This window comes from Anguilla rostrata, chromosome 10, assembly GCF_018555375.3.
Source record: "Anguilla rostrata isolate EN2019 chromosome 10, ASM1855537v3, whole genome shotgun sequence".
NCBI lineage: Eukaryota > Metazoa > Chordata > Actinopteri > Anguilliformes > Anguillidae > Anguilla > Anguilla rostrata.
The window spans coordinates 30,801,521-30,825,667 of NC_057942.1; the positions used below are offsets into that span (position 1 = coordinate 30,801,521).

The 24,147-nt window shown below is 42.4% G+C and overlaps 1 protein-coding gene across 1 annotated transcript in view; it reads right to left on the reverse strand.

Moving 5' to 3' along the window:
- The window catches only part of tmem161b (transmembrane protein 161B), a 28,448-nt gene extending 20,367 nt beyond the window's left edge, over positions 1 to 8,081 (reverse strand). The window contains exon 1 of the mRNA XM_064296497.1: positions 7,851 to 8,081. Coding sequence (XP_064152567.1) covers positions 7,851 to 7,853 — 3 coding nt within the window. The 5' untranslated portion in view covers positions 7,854 to 8,081. The remainder of the gene's footprint in view (positions 1 to 7,850) is intronic.
- Positions 8,082 to 24,147: the final 16,066 nt, after the last annotated feature.

Below are 24,147 nucleotides of genomic sequence, written 5' to 3' on the forward strand. Positions count from 1 at the left end.
GTAACTAATGCCTCTGGTGCAAAAACTACAGGATATGAACATAGACATATTTGAATACTGAACTGTTGAATACATTTTCAATTAAAATAATAATAAAAATAATGATATTCATCGAAAATTTTATCCCTATTTATCGATTCCTCAAAATTTCTTATCATTCCAGTTCTAATGCAGTACAACTTTGACAGAGTACATCAGACAAAAAAACACTGAAGGGTTCCCAGCTATTTAAGATGAATAAAGTGGACACTCAACTGATTAGATGATGATTACAGCAGCATTTATATTCATCTTTCATTTGCAAAAATTTAGCCAACTTCAACTACACTGCGCCTCTTTTGCAAAACTCCACAAGTGGTACAAACCAAAGAAATCAAAAGCTCTCGACTGATTTTTGATAAGATTAGGGAATAACAATGAAAAATGGGAAACAAAAAAAACCACAAATGACCTACAGCACTGCTGACCTTCAAGCTCACTCAAGTGCTGAAGTGCTTTACTTTTTCCTAAATGTTTAGCTAACAGGGAGAACAATGGCTACTGCTGTGCTGAAGTAGACCAGTAAAGAGTTCATGCTGAACTCCAAGAAACCAAGATCTCAGTGCATCTCCTCTTTCCTTTACTCTTTACCTTCTTCTCCCTCCACTGTAAAAAACGGTTATGGATTTTTTTTTTCCTTTTTGGAAGGCTCAACAAATCTGAACTTGCAAACCAATTTTCTGAGACACTGCAAAAGTTGCCATTTGACACGCACCAAGATGAGAGTGAGACAGAGAAGGAAAGGGCAAAAGGGAGACAGAGGGACAGGGAGATGGAGAGAGGATGGAGATGAAGAAAGGAGGGAGAGAGCGAGAGAGAGAGAGAATATGAGAGGACCCATAAAACTAGTTCCCCACAGGATTAACTGAAAATATTCGGGCCCCTGTACGCCACTTTGGAGCTCCACGCTTCGGCTCAAGTGTGTTTTGATAAGAATTAGGCCGAGCTTTTTCAAAGATAATCATTTAAGACAGCGCTTTCTCCAGGCTTCGTTCAGTATAGCAAACAAAACGCACCTAGATACTCTCCCAAGACCGACATAATTCTGCTATTTGTGTAGTCCACATAAGAACAAGCAGGAAATGGGGCATTTTTTTTTTCACCAATTTAAAATATATGATTGACTACCACAATAACAAAGAAGTGTGAGCAGTTTATTGGCAGCACGGAAGGCTGCTGTCCGCGTTATAAGAGTGTGTATCATTCTGTCTGGCTAAGAGGTCCCTCGGTGTGCGGCTTCTGTAGGTCCATAAGCACAAGCCTAATCCACGGCTTCCCGAACTCGCTCTTTCAACCGTTTTTTTTTTTTGTCGGCACCAAAACCGCAATGCTAAGATAAACAAACTGTGTAATAGGCCTCATCAATACTGACAGAAAGTCGTTTGAAGCGATTGGACATCGCTTCAGTTAGTTAGCTCTTTGAAATGATCGGACACCTCCACAGTCTGTTTGCGCTTTGTAATGACCGCACATCTGTACTGTCTGTTAGCTCTTTGAAATGATCTGACTCCCCTACCATCTGTTAGCCTAACTCTTTGTAATGACCAAGCATCTCGACTGTCAGTTAGGTCTTTGAAATGTTCGGACATCCCCACAGACAGTTAGCTCTTCAACATGGTCGGACATCTCTACTGCAAGTTAGCTTTGAGATGATTGGACATATCTCCTGTCAGTTAGCTCTTTGTAATGATCTGACGTCTCTACTGTCGGTTAGCACTTAGTTATGATCTGGCATCACTACTGTTAGGCAGCCCTACTAAGGACACATGCACCATTAAAAAATCAATCCCTCCCACCCCCAGAGAGCTTTGGTAATTAGGATAGTCAGATGAGTTCTTAGACAATTACTACATTCATGTCAGCTACAGAGTTTGCATAGATACCCTTGGAAAGGGGATTAACAGTGATTAATAGGTTTGGCTGTTGGATTTTGAGAGAAGAGACAGGAAGCTTTACTGTAAGCAAACCAAAGTGACGACACTGGTTACAGAAGCTAAACATCTGTTTGAGGACACCAGTTCCCAAAGTGGCGTTAGTCCATTAAAACACAAACCGATGCAGGAACCCTGCTGCACTTTTTTCCAGATAGACCAGGCATAACGCGCAAGGCACAAATTCTTCACAGAGCTCAAAACGGCATCACAGGGATAAAACGAGCGGACATTTCAACCCCGTGCGCCAGGTTACCGCCACGTTTAAACCACCCGGCAGTAACCACGGAACTCTACCTTCGCCAGACAGCCCCGTAGCTTAGCAATCACGTCGGGGCAGCAGTCGCGCTGGCGTCGAGCGCCAAACCGCACCTGAAGCGGGGAGCTTCGGGGAGGCCTAATTGCGGTCGCCGTAGCGCGTCGCGCCGCCGCCTGTTCCGCGCAGATAGAGAGGCGCGCGAGGACGCGGCGGCCGGGCTGAACGGCATTTTATCAGGCCCCCGGGAGTGGAGCGGGGACTCCTTTCCCCCGCGTGCGTCCCTCAGATAACACCCCGGGGAGAGGGGACTGGGAGCTTTTTTTTTCCCGGGCCCCGAAATTAGGACTTCCCGCGGCGGAGGAATTAGGACAAAAAGCCGCACGGCCTCTCTCGTCTCCTCGGCGACGGGAAAAATCGAGCGCCTAGTCGAAATGGCGGAAGGAACGGGTACTTGCGCGGAAACCGAACTATGAGAAACACGAAGGCAAAAAAAAAGCAAGCAAGATAATAGTCATATTCATTTATCGTGCGCTGCCGAAGGCCTTCGAGGACCTAAAACAAATTCAGCGACTGCGGGTGGATCCATTGGACGCGCTTGAATTGGGAGTTTCCCCAAAAAAGCAGAGGCTTTGTAGGCAAAAGAAAGCGCCCGGGTTTCACATTTCTGAAGGTGCTACAGTAATGGGGCACCTCCCTTCAGAGAGCCTGGGCAGACCCCTAGAACCGGCCTCGTCATCCCCGCGCCTTGCAGGTGAACTTGGGCTCCGAGCCAGCACAGCACGGAAGGCTCCGGTCGACCGAGACGTCGATGCCGCGGTCCGACGCGTGCGTCCGGCTGCTCTTGATTAGTACGATTCACAAACCGAGCGGCTTCTCGATCACTTGTGTGATGCGCGTTTGAGCGGGGGGTTGAGACACAGAATATCAGAGCCTGTATTCGTAGAGAACTGTGTGGCGTTTCACAGTAGGGGGGGGCTGGCCTAGTATTAGCTTCCTCCTGTCCATATCATAACCTTATCCGTTATGAGCTAAGGCATACCCAGTCCTACACAAGCGCTCCTATTTGGAGATGCTACGTGTGTAAAGGCCGAGGCCTGCTTCAATTCTCTTCCACAGCAAATCTTAATGAAGCCTAGCAATCAGCGCCAAGAAAACAACTGAAACAATTCTGTGAAAGGAATGACTGCAATGAACCGGCAAAGCAAACGATCAGGTCCCAGTAACACTTCAGTTTTAACAGTCTCATTTTAACACTGACAAAGTCTAATAAGTAAAGAAATGGCAATAAACGCTCATAACCTCAGACATATACTATACCTCAGACATACCTCAGAAGGACATAGCTACATAGACATGTGTAGCCTACTTGTCTCTTGAAATTTAGTACTGCAGCTGAATAAAATATTACAGTAAGTCCAATAACAGAAAAATAAATCTTCACATGAGGATGTTTGACATCATATAACCGCAAGGCGCTTTTGCTTACAAGTGAAACATAAATGTAAAAAAGAATCTCAAAAACGTTGTTGATATGATAAGTCTCAGAGGATGGCAGGGATAAGACACGGAAGCCCTTCAAGCATGTCATTATCATCTCCCGCCAAAACTGGCAACGCCAAATCCTCCCCGGGGTGGGCCGTCACTCCGAGTTAACCCCGCCGGGCGTTCGGAAATACGGGAAGACCCGTCCCGGGGCCGCTCGGCCTCCCCGGCACGACGACGGAGGCAAACTTTAGCACCGGCCGGCGGATTCGGTCACGCGATGAGAAGGAATAAAGCCGTGAACATGTAGAGCAGGAGAAACGTGGGTGAGAAGGTAAGTGTTGGTTTATCATGTCTCCGATGTGCATTTTTATTGGCTCATTTTCCCTACCCCCCCCTCCCACCCGTCTCTCCCAACAAATGCGTTGGCCAACCATATTAAGACTTCAACCCCCCCCCCCCCCCCGCCCTCCCCCGCCCTCCCACAATCCCGTTCTGCACATCAGCACATTTCCAGGAACAGCGGTATTCTGTTAAAACACACGGTAATGCAAGGGGGGGTGGAGGGGTAAAAAGTAATTTGCTTCCCCGAATCCCATCTGAGTACGGGGGGGGGGGGGATTTGAGAGGGATTTGGCAAAGAGCCGTTTTCTGAAAAGTAAAAGCGCGGCGTGTCGGGTCCGGCGGTTTCCCACCGTTGCGAGGGGCGCGGGCGAGGGGCGGTCGAGCCCCCCCCCCACCCCGGGCGGCGTTCGGTCATTCGGCGCACTCAAACCCGCGGTCGGTGCGCTCGCCGGTCGCTCGGACGAACGGGGGAGCTTTTACGCGCCAATTTATTTTCAGACCCGAAAACCTTCAGGATGGTGGTGGAAATGAAGTCTTCTCTTTTCTACAGCGGGGTGTTGGGACAGCGGTTGCACGCTTTGCGAGGGGGGGGGGGGGGGGGACTCCATCGATCGCGCTGAAGACGGTCGTCGGACTCCCGAGGAGGGGGGAAATTAAACCAGTGTGCGCCAACTTATCTCTCGGGGGCCCCCGTGACCCCAAACACACCGGGGCCAAATGAGGCCAGAGGGGGGCCCCCAAAAAAGATAACCACCACCCCCCTAAGTTCAATCACTCCACTTTCATCTCCTTCATGAGCTCAACTGGAAGAAGACCCAGTGCCCCCCATGCTCTCCCTTCCCCCATCTCCCACAAAAAAAATAAATAAACTAGACTTTGGAAGCTATGTTACTGAAAAGGCACCAATGTCACTAGGTATAAAAAATTCTGCAGCGTTTCAAAAATGTGGATATTTAAAACTTCTCTTCCACCCAACTCGTTTCAGGAATTACAGAATTTGGGGTTAATTCATTCACATATGTTGCTATGGAAAAATACACACTTTTATTACCGAGACGGCTGTATGATCACACAGAGTAAAAGAGTGAGAACAGACCAATGACATGGCTAAGAGTCATGGCTAGCTTCAACATGCTACATGCATGAGTCAAACACCTGTAAAGTCCCATCGCATGAACACAGCATTACAATTTTTGAGCTTTTCCATTCTAAATGAATGCTTATCGGTCTGACTTGATAAATAAAGTGTAAATTTGTAAGAGCTAGCAAACCAACAGTTGCAGTACCATACTTGCAAGTCAGCTTGCTGTCCATGAATGACCACAGCTTGACAACACTTATAGTTTAGCCTCTGTATTGAATATAATTTAGTAGTTGGCTAGCTAGCTATCTGTGATAACAAACATGCTGCGAGACCATTTTGACCTAAAACCAAGATGAATTTCAATAGGCAACCCGTTTGAGGCATTAGAAAGACGTGTTAGCTGCCAAGTGGTATAGGGTAAGGGACATTGGCTGGAGTAACGTTTCCACTGCAATGGAATCACATTTTTGGTTACTGTACAATTGAAGGAGGTGGAAAATTCTCCTTGGGCGATTTCCCTCAGCACAGGGCATTCAAACTGTGCTCAGCCCCTCAGACTTTATTCCCCTTATACAATGGCCTACCCAAAAAAAAGCATAATTGCAGTCAAAATGTGGGTTTCAAAATATATGTGTATATTCTGCTCATATACAAAGGCCTACAAACCAAAAGCATACTGAATGAATACTGTATGATAAATTAATAAATAGAGCCAGGTCCCAACACATAGTTGTACATATATAGTCTTTGAGGGGAAAAAAATGTCAGGTAGGCATGTATCTGAGGAGTAATCGATCAGTCAATTACTTGTACCCATCCTTAGTGTAAGCCCACAGAAACACGCAGAGAATCATTGTTCTGTGAGGTCACAGCTTGCACATGCTGCAGGTTGTACTGTGAGGTTGCTCAGGTGCAAACCTCAGCCCATAATCCAACAGGTGCCATTAATCTACATTAATCTCTTTCTGCACCTTTAAAGTTACGCAACGCGTTTTTAACAGCACCGCTTGCACCCACACAAGGTCACAGGATCTGCGGTATGTGCACTCCTACAATGAGCATCACTCACTGATGATAACAGATAACACGCGAGCAAGTGGAGCAGGTGCAGCAGTTGGAAGCTAATAGGTGTTGGACAAAGCTAACCACTCCCATGCGCAGAAGACTCCCGGTTATAGCTAGCTGAAGACCTACAATATTAAACTCCTGAATGTTAAAATGAATGGTTGCAAACAAGCAGGCTATCTACCATTATCTGTAACTTGTCATCACCCTGGCTAAGATCAATGCAGCTCTGGCCTTTACTGCACTTTTAATGCTTTAGGTCCATTTTAAAGAGCACAGGACTTTGAAGGAGTGACACAATTAATCAGGCTAATCAGTTTGAAAAATGCTCATTAAGATAAAAAAAAATGCTATTAGTAACACAACAGAGCAATGACTCCACGTACTTGCAACAAATCAATGTAGCCTAATTCCTATACAGATCACCTTATATGGATGCAAATACTCTCAAATTAAAGATGACAGACTGTCCTTTAACCTTATATTCATTGTTTCATTTAAAATACGGTGTATAGAGTAGAGGCAAAACAACAAAAACTGTGTTACTGTCCCAATACCTTTGCACTTAACTGTATGCAAACTCTAAGGAAATGAATTGCTAAGGCACTGCTCAACAGTTGTCCAACCAGCAGAATATGAGAAAATAGCAGTGAAATGAGAGCACAGCCTTCTTCCTCAGACCACCAAAGACACTGCAGGTTTTCAATAAGCAAAAAAAGTATGCAACAACATAAAATAGATTTAATTTAATTAAGACAAACAAACAGATGCTTTGCATTGCCAAAACATCAATCCAGACATTATAAAACAGGCTCATTTGGAGTTTGGGTCGTAAAATAGACAGCCAATCCATTTGTAGAATTCCATAGAAAAGCACAAAGGCCACACCAGTACAGTTTACACCTGCACCCCTTGGGGTATTACAGAGGCTACAGGCCTAGTCCTGACAATTCACAATTAATTTACACAGCAAACAAACTAATGCTAATAACACCTGATGCTTATTTCCACCATGGCCAAATTAAGACAAGAGAGTCGTTAATCAAGATACAGATGTGCATAGGTGAAACAACAGAGTTACACTGCAAGGGTTGCACAACATGGATGTCCTAAACCAGGAAAGTCTGTGGCTTCCAGTGGAGGGCAAGTCGAGGTCACACTTCACCTTGTCGTGCAGGTGAAACGCACCTCAGCATGAATCAGCGTCCTTCACAGCATGCACAGGTCGTTCTGCACAGGAGTTTTGGCCTCGTACCAACCTAGCCCACCCATATTATAATCCTAAAACGGATTATCAATTAAAACGCATTTCACACTTTAAAGCAAAACAGAGGTTTAGCTGGCTGCAGTAATGTCAGCGAATGTTAGCTAACGGTCGATGAAAAGTCAGTAATTTCTTGCTAGCTAGGTGGCTAGCTAACCATTTGGTTAGGGCCAATGAAACAGAAAGAAAATGCAGAGCGAATCACATATTTATTATAACTCTTAATAATATTGTCATTTGCTTGACACAGGAAATAATGCACTAATATAGTTCGCCATGGCATGCAAGCTAGCTGGAGAACTAGCCATATACCACCACGCAGGTACACCTCCATCTCGCAAGCTACCTGTCCAGCGTTAGCCTTATGCTGTATGTACTCACCATGTTGTTGCACTGCAGGAACAGACTCTTCAACACCGACTGTCACACTGAGCACCCAGAGTCGGAAATCAAGCGGCTCGGAGCACATATGCCTTTTTGACGTAGGTAATACCTAGGAGTAATACGTTTAATTATTCAAATCACCTCCTCGCTCAATTTTAATTCACAGCCCATTCCACAATCGATTCAACCTCAGCTCCAGTGTTTTCAACTGTTGTATGTAGAGGTCACGCTAAGACTCCTGGTACTTAGCTGGCCTTTACATTTGCCTGTCGCGCAGCACCAAAGCGTCATTGCATCGTCTGACGTAAAACATATTTATAAGGACGTTTCCACTAGAAATGGGCTCCTTCTCTGTTAAAGTAAAAATTCCCGAGTCGTTTTCTTTTTAACGACTTTTATGTTGACATTTTTATTTCGCGTCTCCTCTTTTTATTTAGGCATTAATTTTGATATCACTGTGAATATGGAAGGACCCCACTGTCAGAAGCAGAGGTGAACACACGTGACTTTGTTCTGCCGGTTTGCTAGCTGTGAGGGGTCTCCTTGCGTCATGCTGAATTGTTGATGAGAATCTGGTTACGCTGCCGTTACGCTGCGGTTGTGCATAGTACTGTATCGGAGTTACGAATTATGTTTCTTATCCAGAATTATCTTATTTCCTATTTTATCCTTGTATAATCTCATACAGATTAAAACACGAGGTAAATTAAAGCACGAAGTCAGTGTTTAGATTGTAATCAATAGTGTACTGAGCCAAACTGAAACAGATGTATCGCGATTGAATCTCCTTTCCAGCGCTAAACTCTGGACCAGCCGGCTTCCAAACACTATGGCATGCAATCATGCAATCTATTGCAATAGCTCACAATAAAAAACAACAACAAAAAATACATTAATAACTGTATTTAAATTATTTACTGTATTCATATTTACATTTGCTCCCACAAAAGTAATTTTATATAAATACAGTTATTTAGATTATGCTTTATCAATAATAATCCCACAAAGGTTTCTTTTTTGTTTGTTTGTTTTTTTTGTTGTTGTTGTTTTTTTTGCCTTTGGAAAAAAGGGGACATTATGCTTTATCAATAATGATCCATCTTACCTACTACTGTACCTCAGGTCAATAGGCATTGGCTATATCACACCTTTTTTTTTCAACAAGACATGAATCTGTCCTCATAGTCTTGGTGCAATCTGTTTTTACTCATTACAGTAAAGGTTCAAAATTCAACATGATCCATTTATAAACATTGCAGGTAACACTGAAAATGGCACAATGAATGAAAAGATGCAATGAGTGTAAATTTATTTCAAATTTTTAAATTTTTTAAGTAATGGTGGCAGAGCAAAGTTTTCGTGGCCATACTGGAGGTTCAGTTCACTAAATCTGGTAGAATAGAGCAGTAATGAGAAATCACCGAATAATTTTTTTTGGCCAACACAGTGCATAATGACCATACAGATAAACTTGTTGTTTCCCTTCCTTGCTCAGTGTTTTCAGTGTTTTGCAAGCACAGCACACACCCTTCTATCTGTTTACAAGACGTTAGCCAGTGAAAGCTAAATGCCCAGGTCTATTGTGGTGGTAACCATCATTTCTGATGTGTAAACAAATAAACGGTTAAATGAGCCCTGTTCAAAAAAGTTTTGGGTTGGGGTGTTTTTGTTTGGCTCAGACGGTTTTTGTGGCTCAGACAGCCTATGGATATATGACGTCGCTTAACCAGCTGCTTCTCTTGCTTTAGACTATGACTTGTCATTAGGCACTTCTGTAAGGATCTAAAACATCTTTCATTAAGCATAAAAACTAATAGCAACTTACAGATTTTAATAAGTGCTTTTAATGGAGGTAAAGAGCAGAGCAGCTCTTCAGTTTTGGAACATCACTTACAATTTGATACAGCAATATGAGACTCATCTATCCAATTATGCTTAACTGTAAGTGTGTGTGTATAACCTTCACAAAAGCAGGTACTGAGTAATAGGTGATTGGGTGCGTTATATTTGATGAATCACACTAAGTTAAAGGTGAGCGTGAGAGAGATTTAAATGATTATTTCTTACTGAGGTTAATTGGTCATCATAGTTGCCCTTCTTTTTTTCATTCTGTGATACTAAGCTTTCCTAAAATGTGTATTTGCTGTAAAATGTAGTATTTACATATGTTTGTCATGCCAGTAAAAGCTAACTGAAGATGAAGAGAGAGAGAGAGAGAGAGAGAGAGAGCTTCAGTTGCGTCCCACCCCTCCCCCTCAGTCATGAATCTCTGTGGCGCCGGGAGGCAATGGCATCACTCTCGAGCGCAGCTCGGTGTCAGTCAGACATGTAAACATTGCAGGAGGTGTCACACCTTTGTCTAAATGGGCCACATTATTCACAGTGTTAATAAAGAACAGAATGACCTGCTGATGCTTTGGGTCCGAGCAGTAATTTTCATTCGAAGATCGACATCACCGGTAATGCTGAAGTAGCCTTAGAAACAGGGGTGATCTGCACTCATTCATTCAGTCACTCACTCACTGGGCTCCCCTGAATAAGTGACCTCGCCTAAGTGTCCTCACCTTCTCAACAGATGAATGATTAAGGGGCACTGATAAGGGGTCCACACAGGTAGCCACAGCCCCTGAAAGATTCCTCTTCTTGCTCGCTCAACTTTTTTTAAATGATGAATTATTAGAAATAACGGCAGGTGTAAATAGCTGGCACTGCCTGTACATTAATATGAATATGTTGTATATAGTGTCAGAAGTGGCAGAGGAATGTCATTGGTACATACATGTTTGTTTGCACCTGATCTAGTTCCAATACTGTATGTGAGGAGCAATGGCAATACATTTACTCTCTGAAAAATTACACAGAATTACACATGTACAGTATGTTCCCGATTAGCAAGATAAGATGAAATGCCTGTTTTATTTTTAGATGAAACATAAAGGTTAGAACTGCATACTACATATGCAACTGTGGTTTCAGCTCTATTTCCGCACAATCCATGTGAGATTTCCTCTCCCCTCCTTCTGAATTTTACTGCAATATAAATAAGTACAATATAAATAAGTTGATAAAAATGTTTCACCAATGCCTCTGCATAATCAATAAAACACATTCATTTTACAGTGTCACACTTCATATTTAATGGCTGACTTCTTTGTTTTTTTTTTAAAGCTGGCGAGCACTATAGATCTTTTTTTTTTTCTTTTATTAATCAAAGACATTCTGACATGGGTGCCATTGATCTGTGCCACAGTACCACAGAGCAGAAAAGATGTCAACTTCATACCAACAGTGGCAAAAAATAAATAAATAAATACAAAATAAAATAAAATAGTTTCAAGTGCGGGTCTGACGTCTCTTTAGTATGTTTTCCTCTTATTTTTCCGCCATAATCTATGGGAATGCAAATCATGCAAACGCAGATATCTTTGAATTATTTATGCACTGCTGTTGCTTCCAAACTACAACTATTCACAAAACCTGAAACATGCAATTGTGGCACCAAAGACTTAAATTCCCACCACAAGAAAAAGGAAAAAAATGTAAAAGGGAATCTCTATGAGAAGATTATAGGAAATGCTACAGTGTTATAAAAAGCCTAATTATATGGATATCATAAAATAAAGTCAATTGGATATCATAAAATAAAGTGGGTTTTTTTTCACATGAGCATATATATTTAAATTTCGAAGCTGATGAAATAGAATGGTAAGTATAGAGGAGTGCGATTACATATCAAGTAATTCTATTTTATGTTAAGGACTCTGCAGCCTGTGTTAAATGAAATCCTCCAAAAATGTCCAGTCAGGTCATTGGTATTTTTTTGCTCTCTACAGTAACCCTTCTGTCTCTGAGCTGTTATGCACCTAACATAACCATGCATAGTTGTAACTTTATATTTATTAGCCCAGATAAAAGCATTCTACGGTGGGAAAAAAAATGTATGTTTATCTATTCCTCCCCTTTTGCAATGTCCATTTCTGATATGTTATTATATTACAGAGGACATTTGTGTTTTGATCACTAAGAAATAATGGAAATTTAATCTGAAACAACTGGCCAGATTCATTCAAATATGATGTGCACTTCAACAAATCACTATTATACCGATATTACTAGTAGTGTTATATTTTGCCATTTATATTTAGATTACCCTGTGAATGTAAATGTCACATCAAGCCGACACTACATTAGGCCCTTTCATCTTAATGCTTTCTGCTAATACAGAGCCGTGGAGCGGCAGAATTTTCAGCTCTTTGGGGATATTCTCCATTTTACAGTGAAAAATGCTGGATTATCGAGTAGTTTATTACACATCCACGCCATCTACTGCAAGGCAGTACAGAAATTACAGAAGATTTCATCAAAGGCGAAATCATTATGCCAGTTAATAACTTGTCCTCATTGGTGAGATATAAAGGCCTGCCTGTTTCCCCCAAGTGCAGCCAGTCCGTACCAGAGACTCCACCTCCTTTAGCCTGTGTTAATTAGAGACGGCCCTGATTGGCTAGAAGATGTTTACGTTTCTGAGACTCGTCTGCAGTAGCTGTGCGGTGAATTGCTCCTCCGCATTAAGGAGTCCAAAAGGGGGGATGTTCCCTGGCCATCTTGTTGAAAACAGGCTTCAGAGGATCTGCCAGGGACTTGATGCAACAGTGAAGTGGCATTACCGTTAGGGTTCTGTGTCACACCAGGAAGAAAGATGTTCTGTCTGTCATTCTGTGCTCCCGTTCAGCTCTGCAGGCCTCAATGGTGGGACTGCCGCTACTCCGCTGAGCACGGTTCTGCTCTTCTCCGCCTGGGAACATGCCGAAGCACACCACGCGCACGTGTTTGCACGCTCCCAGTTCTGTTCGCAGGGATTCTTTACAGTAGGCCCACTCCTGTGAGAGGACATGTTTGACATGGGAAAGGGAACCAGAGAGCCTTGCTGTGTAGAGCACACGCTGTGCAAGAAGATAGGACGTAATGGAATTTGATATTTAAGATTTTTCTTTTAAAACATTAAAGGTCAAATGCATTTTTTTTCCTCCTCAGTTACAGTATAAAAAGTGTCAGATTCACAGATCTCATTCACAGATGGTTTAAAGTAGTGCGTGGTATTCCAATGTGCCAGACAATTCAAAAGCATGTTTTTTCTGACTTTAATATCTAAGTAAAAGCATAACTGTCTTTTTCTGTGATTAAATCTACATCCACTGTGTATATGTTTGATAAAGTGATCTTGTTTGGATAGATTTTTTTGTTCACTGTTTTTTTGATTTTCATGAGACACAAGTGGTTCATTTTACATTTTTTCCAATTTTTACAGAATGAACAACATATATAGGCTACTAATATCATGAACTTTCTGATACATTTCTCAGACAAATCCTCTACATCACAATTTCCTCCTTCTTTTTAGCTTTATTCCACTCTGAGCTAAGGCGTGCAGATTCATTCCAACTTGCAGAACACTCCGTTCCGAAATTTGAATGACAAATGGAAGTACTCGGTGTCCATTTGGTGCAAATTATGACCTCAGCCTCGACTGAAATGACCAAAATTGTGTGCGGAGATAGAATAACACCCCTCAACCGATATAGCAGTTTCTCAAATTCAATCTCAAACTTTAGAACAATGTCCAATGGCAATTAGACCCACCCCCCATTAGTTTCCTCTGTCGCTCGTGCTTCTTTCTCCTGGCACTTTCGAGAGGCCATGGTGGAGAGCTGAAAAGGGGGCCGGGCAGGCTACGACTGGGGAGCTTTGTGGGCCTATTGGGTCAGGTTGACCCCTGCTGAGAACCCCCGCACCTCCCAACCACCCCCCCCCCCCCCCTTCGCCCCCAATGCGCTGCTTCAGTGAAGTGTATTCTTAATAGTGGAGGAGGCGCCGCGAGTTTTGGAGAGCCTCTTTTCCTTGAGATTCCTTCTCCTCGGCTGTGTGTGGAACCCACATTATCTCTGAGACGGACAGTTCCCCACGCTCTCTTTCATGCCGGCTTGAATGGTACGGACTTCGGCGTGACCCTCCGAAAATGTGCTCGAAACGCCACTGAAACAGATCAGCAACGACTGACAAAAAAAAATGTAACAATAATAATTTTAAAATACTAAAAATAATACCTGATTCAGTTTTTCTTCAACAGACCCGTGTTGAACAGATGATTGCCATACATTGTGACATGGCAAGAGTCTCAAAATTTGGGAATGAAAATAATTTTGTTTGTGTGTGTGTGTGTGTGTGTGTTGTGCCAGGTTAAAGACAAACGTTAAAATTATTCCATTCCCATGGACAGGAATAGATTGAACTAACCACCTTCATAAATGTATACAAATATGTACCTCTTCGGTGTTTTCAGTATGGGAGTTTTAAAGGAGACTACAGGCAATCTGAGAATCTTCTTATGACTACTTAGTTCCTTTCCTACATACTGTAGGTAGGCCTAATATGAAGTTGTAGGTTCATTGTGCCAAATAAACCGATCTGTATGATTCCCTTTGCTTTCGACAAACTGCGAGCAGTGGTTCTCGGTGCCCCCCGGTGTGAGACGTGCAGACTAGCGCTAATTTGCATTCATCAGTAAAAACACCGAGGAGCACCTGGCAGATTCATTTAGCAAAGTAACTTGGCCACAAGTCCATCTTTCATGTCCACTTTGAGACGACGGGCTGCCAGTGGCGGCTCCTCTCAGGAGGCCAAAATTGGCCCGGGAGCGCAAAATTTTAGAAACGCTCATTGATTGGTGGTATTTTCTATAGCCTATTACTGTATCATTTTGAACAATCTGTTAAGGAAACGCAGTTTAGATGTTTTCAGATCGTTTTACATGCCTTTTAACTGTCCAAAGATGCCTACGCAACAAGAGAAATGTGTAACCAACGTTTGTTTATGATGAATGTTTATAATGAAAAAATAAATAGTAGAACAACATTAATCTTCAAAAATAGTAATGGTAGAGTAAGAAAAAGTGATGGCTAGTAGTTGGTGTCGATCAAGCAGAAATGTAAGCCTCAAATGTTATTATTATTATTATTATGTATTATTATTTGATCTGTTTAATGACATCGTATCCATCTCCTGTATTAATAAACGTTTTGTTGCGTGTGCGCACTTGTTTCCTTTTAATAATAAAGACCAGTCGTAATAGCGTAAAATGGCAACATGTTATTGGATGATAATTCCATGAGGTGTTATTAGTGAAATGCAAAACAGGGTCTGTTAAATTATTTGGTAGCTGATAACACAATCAGCATAGTCATTAAGGTTTTATGTGCGTGCGTGCGTGCGTGTGTGTGCGCGTCTGCATAAAGTACGTAAAGAAATATATAATATCATAAGAAATATATAGTATAGGCCTTTATGGCTAATCTCTCATTTTCTTTTATATTTTTTACGTTCGAGTAAGCAACGCATTTCCCGATTTCCATTAGGCCTACTACAAATTGTCAAAGAAGGTGAGTGCATGCACATCCCTTCTCATATGCAGATTAGATGGAAAACTCATTAATGTTTCAAATCGTTTTGGCTAGAAGCCCAGTGTAGGTTAACGTTGCTGTAATGAAAGTGCTTCGGTGCACTACACAAATATGTATTTCTGTGTATTGTTTTGATTTTAGACCCTGATTATTTGTATCTTTTCATAGGCATTGTTTAGATTAGAATAGCCTGGCCATGTCCTGACCATTTAGCTTCTATATCTGGACGAAAAATCAGATTGTTCCATTTTAAAAATGTTAAAAAACAATTGTTTCTGAAACTAATTTACACGTTAGGTATCCAATAACTATTTAAATGCTTTAATTTATATATTATACTTTGGTCAATTATGGGATAGTACATTTTAAGCCGTTTATGTATTGACGTAGCAGGCGTGTTGTAGTTACTAATGCTACAGTAGCATGTCGAATATATCATTATTATTGCTTATTCATTTTAAATGGCATATGATTTCAAATTCAATGCATTGACTTTTAGCTATCATTGGTTTCTTGAAAAAATAGAATGTTTTTAATGACGAATTCATATTTTTGAGGCAAAATAATAAGAAACTTCGGGAGTTTATTGATGGCCAGATTCAGTTAATCTTCGATAAATAACAATATGTGTGCTTCCCTGTTAAAGATTGTGACCCCTGGGGTTAAGAGTGTTTGACCGCCATTTGACCTTTGACCTCTCATATATGTTATCTTATCAACCCCTGCTTGTTAACTTGTATTGATTACCTTTCCCCAGGGGGTTCACATAGGAACGACGCATTTGTTAAACGTAACACTCACATTAATGCTGTTTTCATTGCCAGGATTCTTCTTTTTTCTGTTCAATTTTTTTTCAAATAGTTCAGTGGTTTCATCAATATAATCCTATGTACATTTCAGATTCATTCTCTAAATAGAACGCGATATTATAAAAAAAAAATTTTTTTTTGCTACTTTCAGTTTATAGTATTAAATGCATCAAAATTACATACTTAAATGATTTACTGTTTTCACAAAGTTTATTATTGTTGTTAATCATAATTCTTCACATGTAGTTCAAGCATAAGTCGTTAAAACCAAATAATTTACTTGCCTAATAATTAATTAGTGTGCTTAGGCTGTTCTGATGCTGTACCTTGCGGTTAAATATTTGAATTTACAATGTAACCTAATCCTTCACCGTCATACCATCATGTAATACTATTCAGATTTGCACGGCCATTAATCATTTTAGTATTCTCCAAGTTAAAACATTATTTCACGTACTTTTTCAGTTGAAATTTCAGTATCAGCATAATGGAACTCATGTTGATCACCTTGATCCCATTTAGCGCTCAAAATTATGCGTTTTAGTTATTCTTCCTCAGTAATTGCCGTATAGCCTATAGCCTACATATACATCTGGAAGCGAACTGTAGAACATTTCATCACACTGTTACGTCTATTTATAACCTATGCAAGTTTAATGTATTTTTATATTTTCCTCCTGTGATGTCTTAAAAGGAAACTAATTATGCTCTCTATTAAAAAGCCTCATTTTGAGAGATTACGGAGACTACACACATCTTAAGAGGTTTAAAAGAACTGGAACGTCGGCCAAAATAGGCTGTGCTAAATTCTTAACCTGGAAGATAATCAAAACTTTTGGTATCGTGCGTCAGATGTGTTTTGAAGCGATTTTTACATAGCTATAAGGGTAGTTGACCTGTTGTGATTTTGTTTTCAAAATGAACATGAATAATACCTCATAGGATAACATTTTTCTGGTTTTTAGCACTTGACAACGCTTTACTTCATTCATTGCAGGGAATGCTAATGTTTAAATGATCACATTAAACTACTAGGATAATATCATCTGTTATCTACCTTTTATTAAGCCTGGTGAACATGCACCTATGCATGATGGCATATTTTAAGTGCTATTTAAAATGTGGATCATGTTTTTTATTCATTCCTTTGTATATTTTCTCTGATTTTAATGTATAAGTCAAAGGTATTGATCCATCATGATCCACCTTAATTGATCTTAATTAAAAATGCAGTATACTGATCGCATAATGTTCTCACAGAAATGAATTGTTTGTGGACGTATTGAGATCATTGGATAAAACATACTGTACAGTAATTTTGTTCCTGTATTCTAATATTAAATTCTGATTTTGAACTTGACCTCTTGTTGCCAGTTTTCATTTTGTATCCTTTTTGTAGTTACTCTGTGGTCTAAAATGTGCTTATGAATTTAGATTCCCCCTGAACAATCATATGCTTACTTATTATGGTCAACACAAGACTTAAAACGTTCCTATCAAATATACATTTTTGAATGAACTAGTAGGATTATCAAAGAAAAAAAAACGTTTTAGTGGGACACCCGAGAAGGTAGAAGGCAGATTTCTGAAAGCCTGATACATTCCATCGTACCCTTTGTACCTTCCCAGGCATCGTAGAACAATTCACTGCCTCTTAACCCTTTGAAAAGTAAGTTTGTTGGAATTTTTTAAATTCTAAGTCAGTCTACTAGAATAAGTTCTAGAATCTGTCTTTCAGTTACCAGTTGTGACTGTTACATCAGCATTAGAATGTTCAGTTAAGATAGTGTATCTGTGATCTCACACCTTACAGGGTTAATAACAAATAAACCACACTTTTCTCAGATTTGTGACACTTAATTATGTACATATTTCCTAGATGTCCCGCATGTGTATGCAAATATGAATACGGTTCAAGTCAATAAATAGGTTACTAACTTTCTAAGGAGTATTTACTTCTATTTTCTCATAACAAGATGTGTTGGGCCATTTTGTAAGGTAGCTCTACGAGGGAGCAATGTGTCTTTATGAGTTTGAAAGAAATAAAGTCTCACAAGGCCATGGGTGAATTACGAATGCAGAGGGAGTCAATGGGGAGGGTGGTGCGACTGGGAAAAAGAGAGCGGGACCATTCGTTAAGGCCACCGTTTGTTTTGCTTTGCCATTCCACCCCCATACCCCCTCCACCCCCCCCACCCCCCCCCTTCCCCTTACAAAAAAAGGTTCAAGTTGAAGAACCAGCCATGGCATTGGGGTGGGGGGAGACAGGATGACAACTTACTGAAAGTTCTCAAGGAATCATTTCTGTTTCACACCCCACTAGGCAGCTGATTCTAGATGGTGCGTTAGCATAACAAAGGCCCGGAGCCTGTGAACTTGGGGGACCTTTCGACCTCTGAGCTGCTAGCATGAATGGCCCCCAGTCCCGTCTATAGAGATTCTCCACAGCTCCCCTGTTCGTGGCTAAATTGTTAATCAGGGTAATTTAATATAGTTTTCAATATGCCCGATCTCTCATTGGGAAAGCATTCACAGATTCTCCCGGCGCAACCCCCCGCCCCCCCCGCGCCCCCCCCCCTTCCCAACCAAAAAAAGGTCCCCCTATTCATCCAGGCGAGACAGACAGCTGCAGTCTTCAGCCTCCTGAATTAAAACTTACGAATATCAACAACGTCGAAGGAAGCTTGCAAAAAAAAAACGTGGTGTGGTGTTGCTGGGGGTGAACAGGTTCTTGGTCCATCCCCCAACTTGAGTGTGGAAGCCTTTTCATGACCCCCAAAAACAGGCAGCCCTGAGCCTCATCTCAGGAAAAAGTCACACCGATGACAATCATGCAAATGGACAAAATCATTTTCTAAAGATTTCTCACTGTTTACTGTTATTTTTCAAAAGGTAAAATTAAAACCGCTTCCCCTTCATAATGCGTTTAAATGTCATGTGTCATGTGAAGGGCCCATAAAGCGCATTTCTGTTAGATTGAGATTTGTTTTCAAATGTACAAATTACAGCACTTTTCATGCATAGTCCCTCCATTTTAGGGCACCATAATGTTTGGGACAAATTGCTTCACAGGTTGTTCTGATTAGTCGGGTGTTTTCAATTGCTTCCTTAGAGCAGGTATAAAACAGCTTTCAGTATCTAGTCTTGATTCTAGGCTTTTGATTGCCTTTGGAGTCTGTTATTGGTGTTTGTCAACATGTGAGGACCAGAGGTGTGCCAATGAAACCAGAAGAAAATGATTGGATGTCCTTTATTATCATAGTCATTTTTTTTCTCCCAGGTCCATGTGCAAGGTTTCCATAGCTATAATACCCTGCCACACAGTGCCTTGAATCCTGGCCAGTCACAATTGATAAGGAGGGGCATGGGCAGCTCTGCCATTACACCCATTGTGATTGGTACATGATGAACGCCATATGTACATGTCACAGGCAGGGTTCCAGTCTCTTTGTGTCCTGGGGGAAGCACCTGGGGGAGTGCTACCTTCACTGCTACCTGTGTCAAGAAGGGTACTGATGTTTTTCCTGGCTATTTTCACCTCCCTGGTGAGGGCTTGGTGACTACCACTGCTGTAGATGGAGCAGCCCATCAACCAGGTTTTGAGACTGACCCCAGGATCTGTGGGCATGGGCTTGTCACAGGAGGAGGCCCTGTGTGCTACTATCAGGTGGCCCAATGTGGCTCTTGTGTCCAAAAACTTGAGCACCTGTGAGCGGAAGCGAGTAAAAGGCTTGTTGAGCCTCCCCTGTTAGGAAGGGCCCAAGGTTCTGAGCCCACTCACATTGGCCCCAGCCCTCTCGCTGAGTCATTAACTCAAATGTGTGGAAGTAGGCTTCAGTGTCATGCTGGGGCATCAGTTGGAGCTGGTGAGCAGTTGTTCTTGGATCCAGTAAAGGTGATTGCTGAGCTGTTACTTATTTCAGCTGCACCAGCTCCTTAGTGACTTTCTCCAAGCTGTTGATGAGTTGCTGAGATACTCTTTCACAGAGAAAGAGTGGGAGAGAGAGAACAACCCTGTGTAAATTAAAAAATGTAAAATATTTAAAAACTGCAGTTCCTCGCCTTCGTAGAAACCTCACATTCTCCATGACTAACGTGGATTTGGCATGCCCTGGGACTGTGCATTGGTTTGTGGAAGTGTAGGTTTGTCGTGAGGGAATTCCCACTTTACGACGCTGACGTAGAATAGAGATTTTGTGAAAGGGAGTGAGGAGGAATGGGCTGGCAGTCAAAGAGGGGTTTCCTGGTGGCTGGTCTTCCTGTCTTCACTCACTTGCATGTAAAGAAAGAAAACAGAGAGTGGTGAGCAGCGGTATTTCTCATGCAAGAATTGTCCCTGAGCTGAGAGAAGTGTCATTCTCCTGTTTGAGTGCTGATTGTTTTCAGGAGAGTTCCCCAACACACTGCCTGTCGTATCTCCTTCTGTAGTCCTTCCCTTGCTCCATGTGCTTCTGTTTTCATGTGGTGTTTCATGCTAAAGTGTTCAATGGGGTGTTGGACCAGTGCTGGTGAATTGGAGCCGGCGCCGCTGTCACAATATGAACAATATGTTCATTGAACAATATGTATATATTTGTTCAATTATTTATTTATTCCGTTGGGTTGGAATTCAGACCTGTGGTCAAGGGGTCAAATTCCATGTTCTATATCCTCACAAACCATGACCTTGCTGTGACGGACCAGAGACCCCTCAATAGTCCGAACAGCACCTCTGTTTCTGAATCTTTTTTTAAAGAAGTGTGGGGAGGGCAGGATCATATTTCTGCCCAGGCAAGTGACGCAATCCACCCGATGCAGTATTTCTGTCACTAGTGTCCAAGTGATGTCATAGTGTCGTAACGGTCTGCAGGTGTCTGAGCTGGCGTGATGAGTTGCTGACGGCTGGCCCTCGGGCCAGTCGCCGTGAGTAACGGCGCGGGGGGTGGGGTCTATGCCTGACATCATCCCTAGACATCGGCATAATTAAAGATGACTAACTCTTCCCTTGATTGCCAGGCAGGTACGATTGGTCAGTAGCCTGGATCATGATGTACTGGTGCCCAGAAGTGGGGGGTGGTAGGCAGTGAGGGGGTTTCGTTTGGAGTGGGGATCAACCCAATGGCAACAGAGATATATTGGCTATACTGGACAGGAGAAACACCACACAACAAAGTGTCTACAAAGATTTACAGAAATCTACAAAGAGAGTGCAAAATGGAGGGGACAAATAGTTAAATATGTAATGGGTAGGTGTCCTACATTTAGTCCTTTGTGAAAACATCCAGCAGTGTTCATCTGGTTTAACTAAAGAAGGCAGACTACTACTAGAGCAGTGAGCAGATCCCTGAAGTCCAAATCTGAGAGTTTTAATCTCAGGTGAGTTACAGACTGTTATAGCCTGTATATAATGTGGATGGAAGCATCAGATGGAAGCTAAGTGTATCTGCCCAGGTACTAAATGTAATATAACTTCATTAGCTATAGGTATCCCATGGTTCTTAGCAAGGGTCAGCTTAACAGACATTTACATTTTGGGCATTGAGCAGATGCTCTTATCCAGAGTGACTTACATTCTTTACAATAAATCGATTTACACAGCTGGACATTGCTGAAGCAATTCAGGCTGAACACCTTGCTCAAGGATACAACAGCTGCGCCCCATCTGGGAATAGACAGCTGGAGAGACAGGTGTCTAGTGTGTATATCCAAGGCCCAGGCCGCTCCAGGAAATGAACTGAATCTCTTGCACTTGGAGTTACAGAGCCAATCCAATGCACGTACATATCAATGCAGCTGCCACTCAGCAGTATTGTTCTCTGTGCAGAGCAGGGTTTCAGGCAAGAACAGGAAGCCCCCATGGTGCACTTCCTGTTGTATGAATTAACCTGACACAAGCACTCTCGTTCTGCCCCCTCTGATTCTGGGGCTTTGTTTTAATGGAGATACCGTGACTCAGTAAAAAAACAAACAAACAAACAAACAAACAAAGAACATCCACATCAGGTGTAGAGGAAGCGGTAGCATGTGGCAAAATATCTGTCCATCTGTTGTACCAGTTCATTATTGTTTTACTATGGTTGTACATGCTCGCTTTCATTCACCAATGCGTTCAAATCGCAAGAGGAAAAGAGATCCTGTTTCCTGCGAATCAGGTGCCTCGTTGAAAGCCGCAATGACCTCCTTGTGCTCTTTAAAGTGCGCAGTGCCGGGGGAGCATGGCCGGTGACGCATCATCCTGTCCGTCACCCAAAGGCAGGAAACAGGAAGCTTCTCTCAGCTCCGCTGTTCCATCAAATCCCGCCACTGTCAAAAGGGGGGTGGGGGAGGCGAAGGGTTTTTCGTTTCAGCTGAAAAGAGTCAAATGACGTTTCGGGCCGACGCTCACAAAGGTCCCGCCGTCGGATTTGCATAAGGGGTAGCCAAGTTGGGGGTCGCGCGGGATCCCACGACGCCGGCCCAGACCGTGGAAGCGGAGCTCTAGCCGCTGTTCCCATGTGGGTGATTGAATAGAAGTGGCCTGCTCTTCCAGTCAGTCTCGTCTACTACTGTCTCCCTAATGCGTCCGTCTCGGACCCTGTCTACAGCTTTGTTATAATCCACACCGCACCTCCAGCTGATAATTAGTTACTTAATCATGTAAACCCCCCCCCCCCCGTCTGCGTCTGAGTGAATTTTGCACAGAGACAGGCACCGTGCTGTCATTTATGAGGTGGGGGGGAGGGGTTTAAGAATGATAATATTCGGATAAACTCATAACATGGTGTCTGATTCTCACAGATGAGCAAAACAATTTAACCAATTAAAGTCTATGTTACCCAAAATTTTTGATTTATGAAATAAAATATGATTATACAAAAAGTGTTATTAACCTTATATAAATCTGGATCTGTTAAAAAAATCAGGTAAATCTGAAAAATATGTTATAAGAAAAATAGCTCATATTAATTTTAATTGGACTAATTATCCATTCATGCAGGCTTAAGTTAATAACTTCTCATAAAATAAAATGTTGACTGCCATTAAATGGTATATAAATGTCTTGCATGGTTTAAATTTTTAAAGCTGTGCTCTCGTTGGTGGTTCAAGTTGAGGGAAACTCACAGACAGTTATGTTTGCTCTTGTGACAGGGGGAGTGGCAGCAAACAGGAGAACAATTGCATTACAGCCCCTTTGGGATTTGTGTCCAAATTTGGGCAGGGAGATGGGATGGTGTCTAGACGGCCCTCTTTTGTGCCTCCTCCCGGCTTCATTGTCCCGTTTGAATGTAGGAGTTTGACCCGTGTCTGAACACCCCGGAGTTCCCCTCTGCCCACACAGGCCTGAGAGAGACAGAGCTGGGGCTGCACTGGCCTGCCCACCGGCTGCACGCATACATGCACGCACACATACACACACACACACACACACACACACATACTCATACACACGCACGCATGCACACACACCACACACACATACACATGCACACTCACATACACACACACATACTCATACACACATACACACACACACACACACACACACACACACACACGCACATGCACACACACATACTCATACACACACACATGCACATGCACACACACATGCACATGCACGCACATGTACACACACACACACACACGCACATGCACACACACATACTCATACACACACACATGCACATGCACACACACATACTCATACACACATGCACACACACACACGCATGCACACACACACTCACTCTCTCACACACACTCACACACTCACACTCATTCACACCCATTCACACTCACACACGCACACACACACATGCACGCACACATGCGCACACACGCACATGCACACTCACATACACATACACACATACATACACACACATGCACATGCACACACACATACTCATACACACATGCACACACACACGCACACACGCATGCACGTACACACACACGTACACGCATACGCACACACACACTCACTCTCTCACACACACTCACACACTCACACTCATTCACACCCATTCACACTCACACACGCACACACACGCATGCAAACACACACAC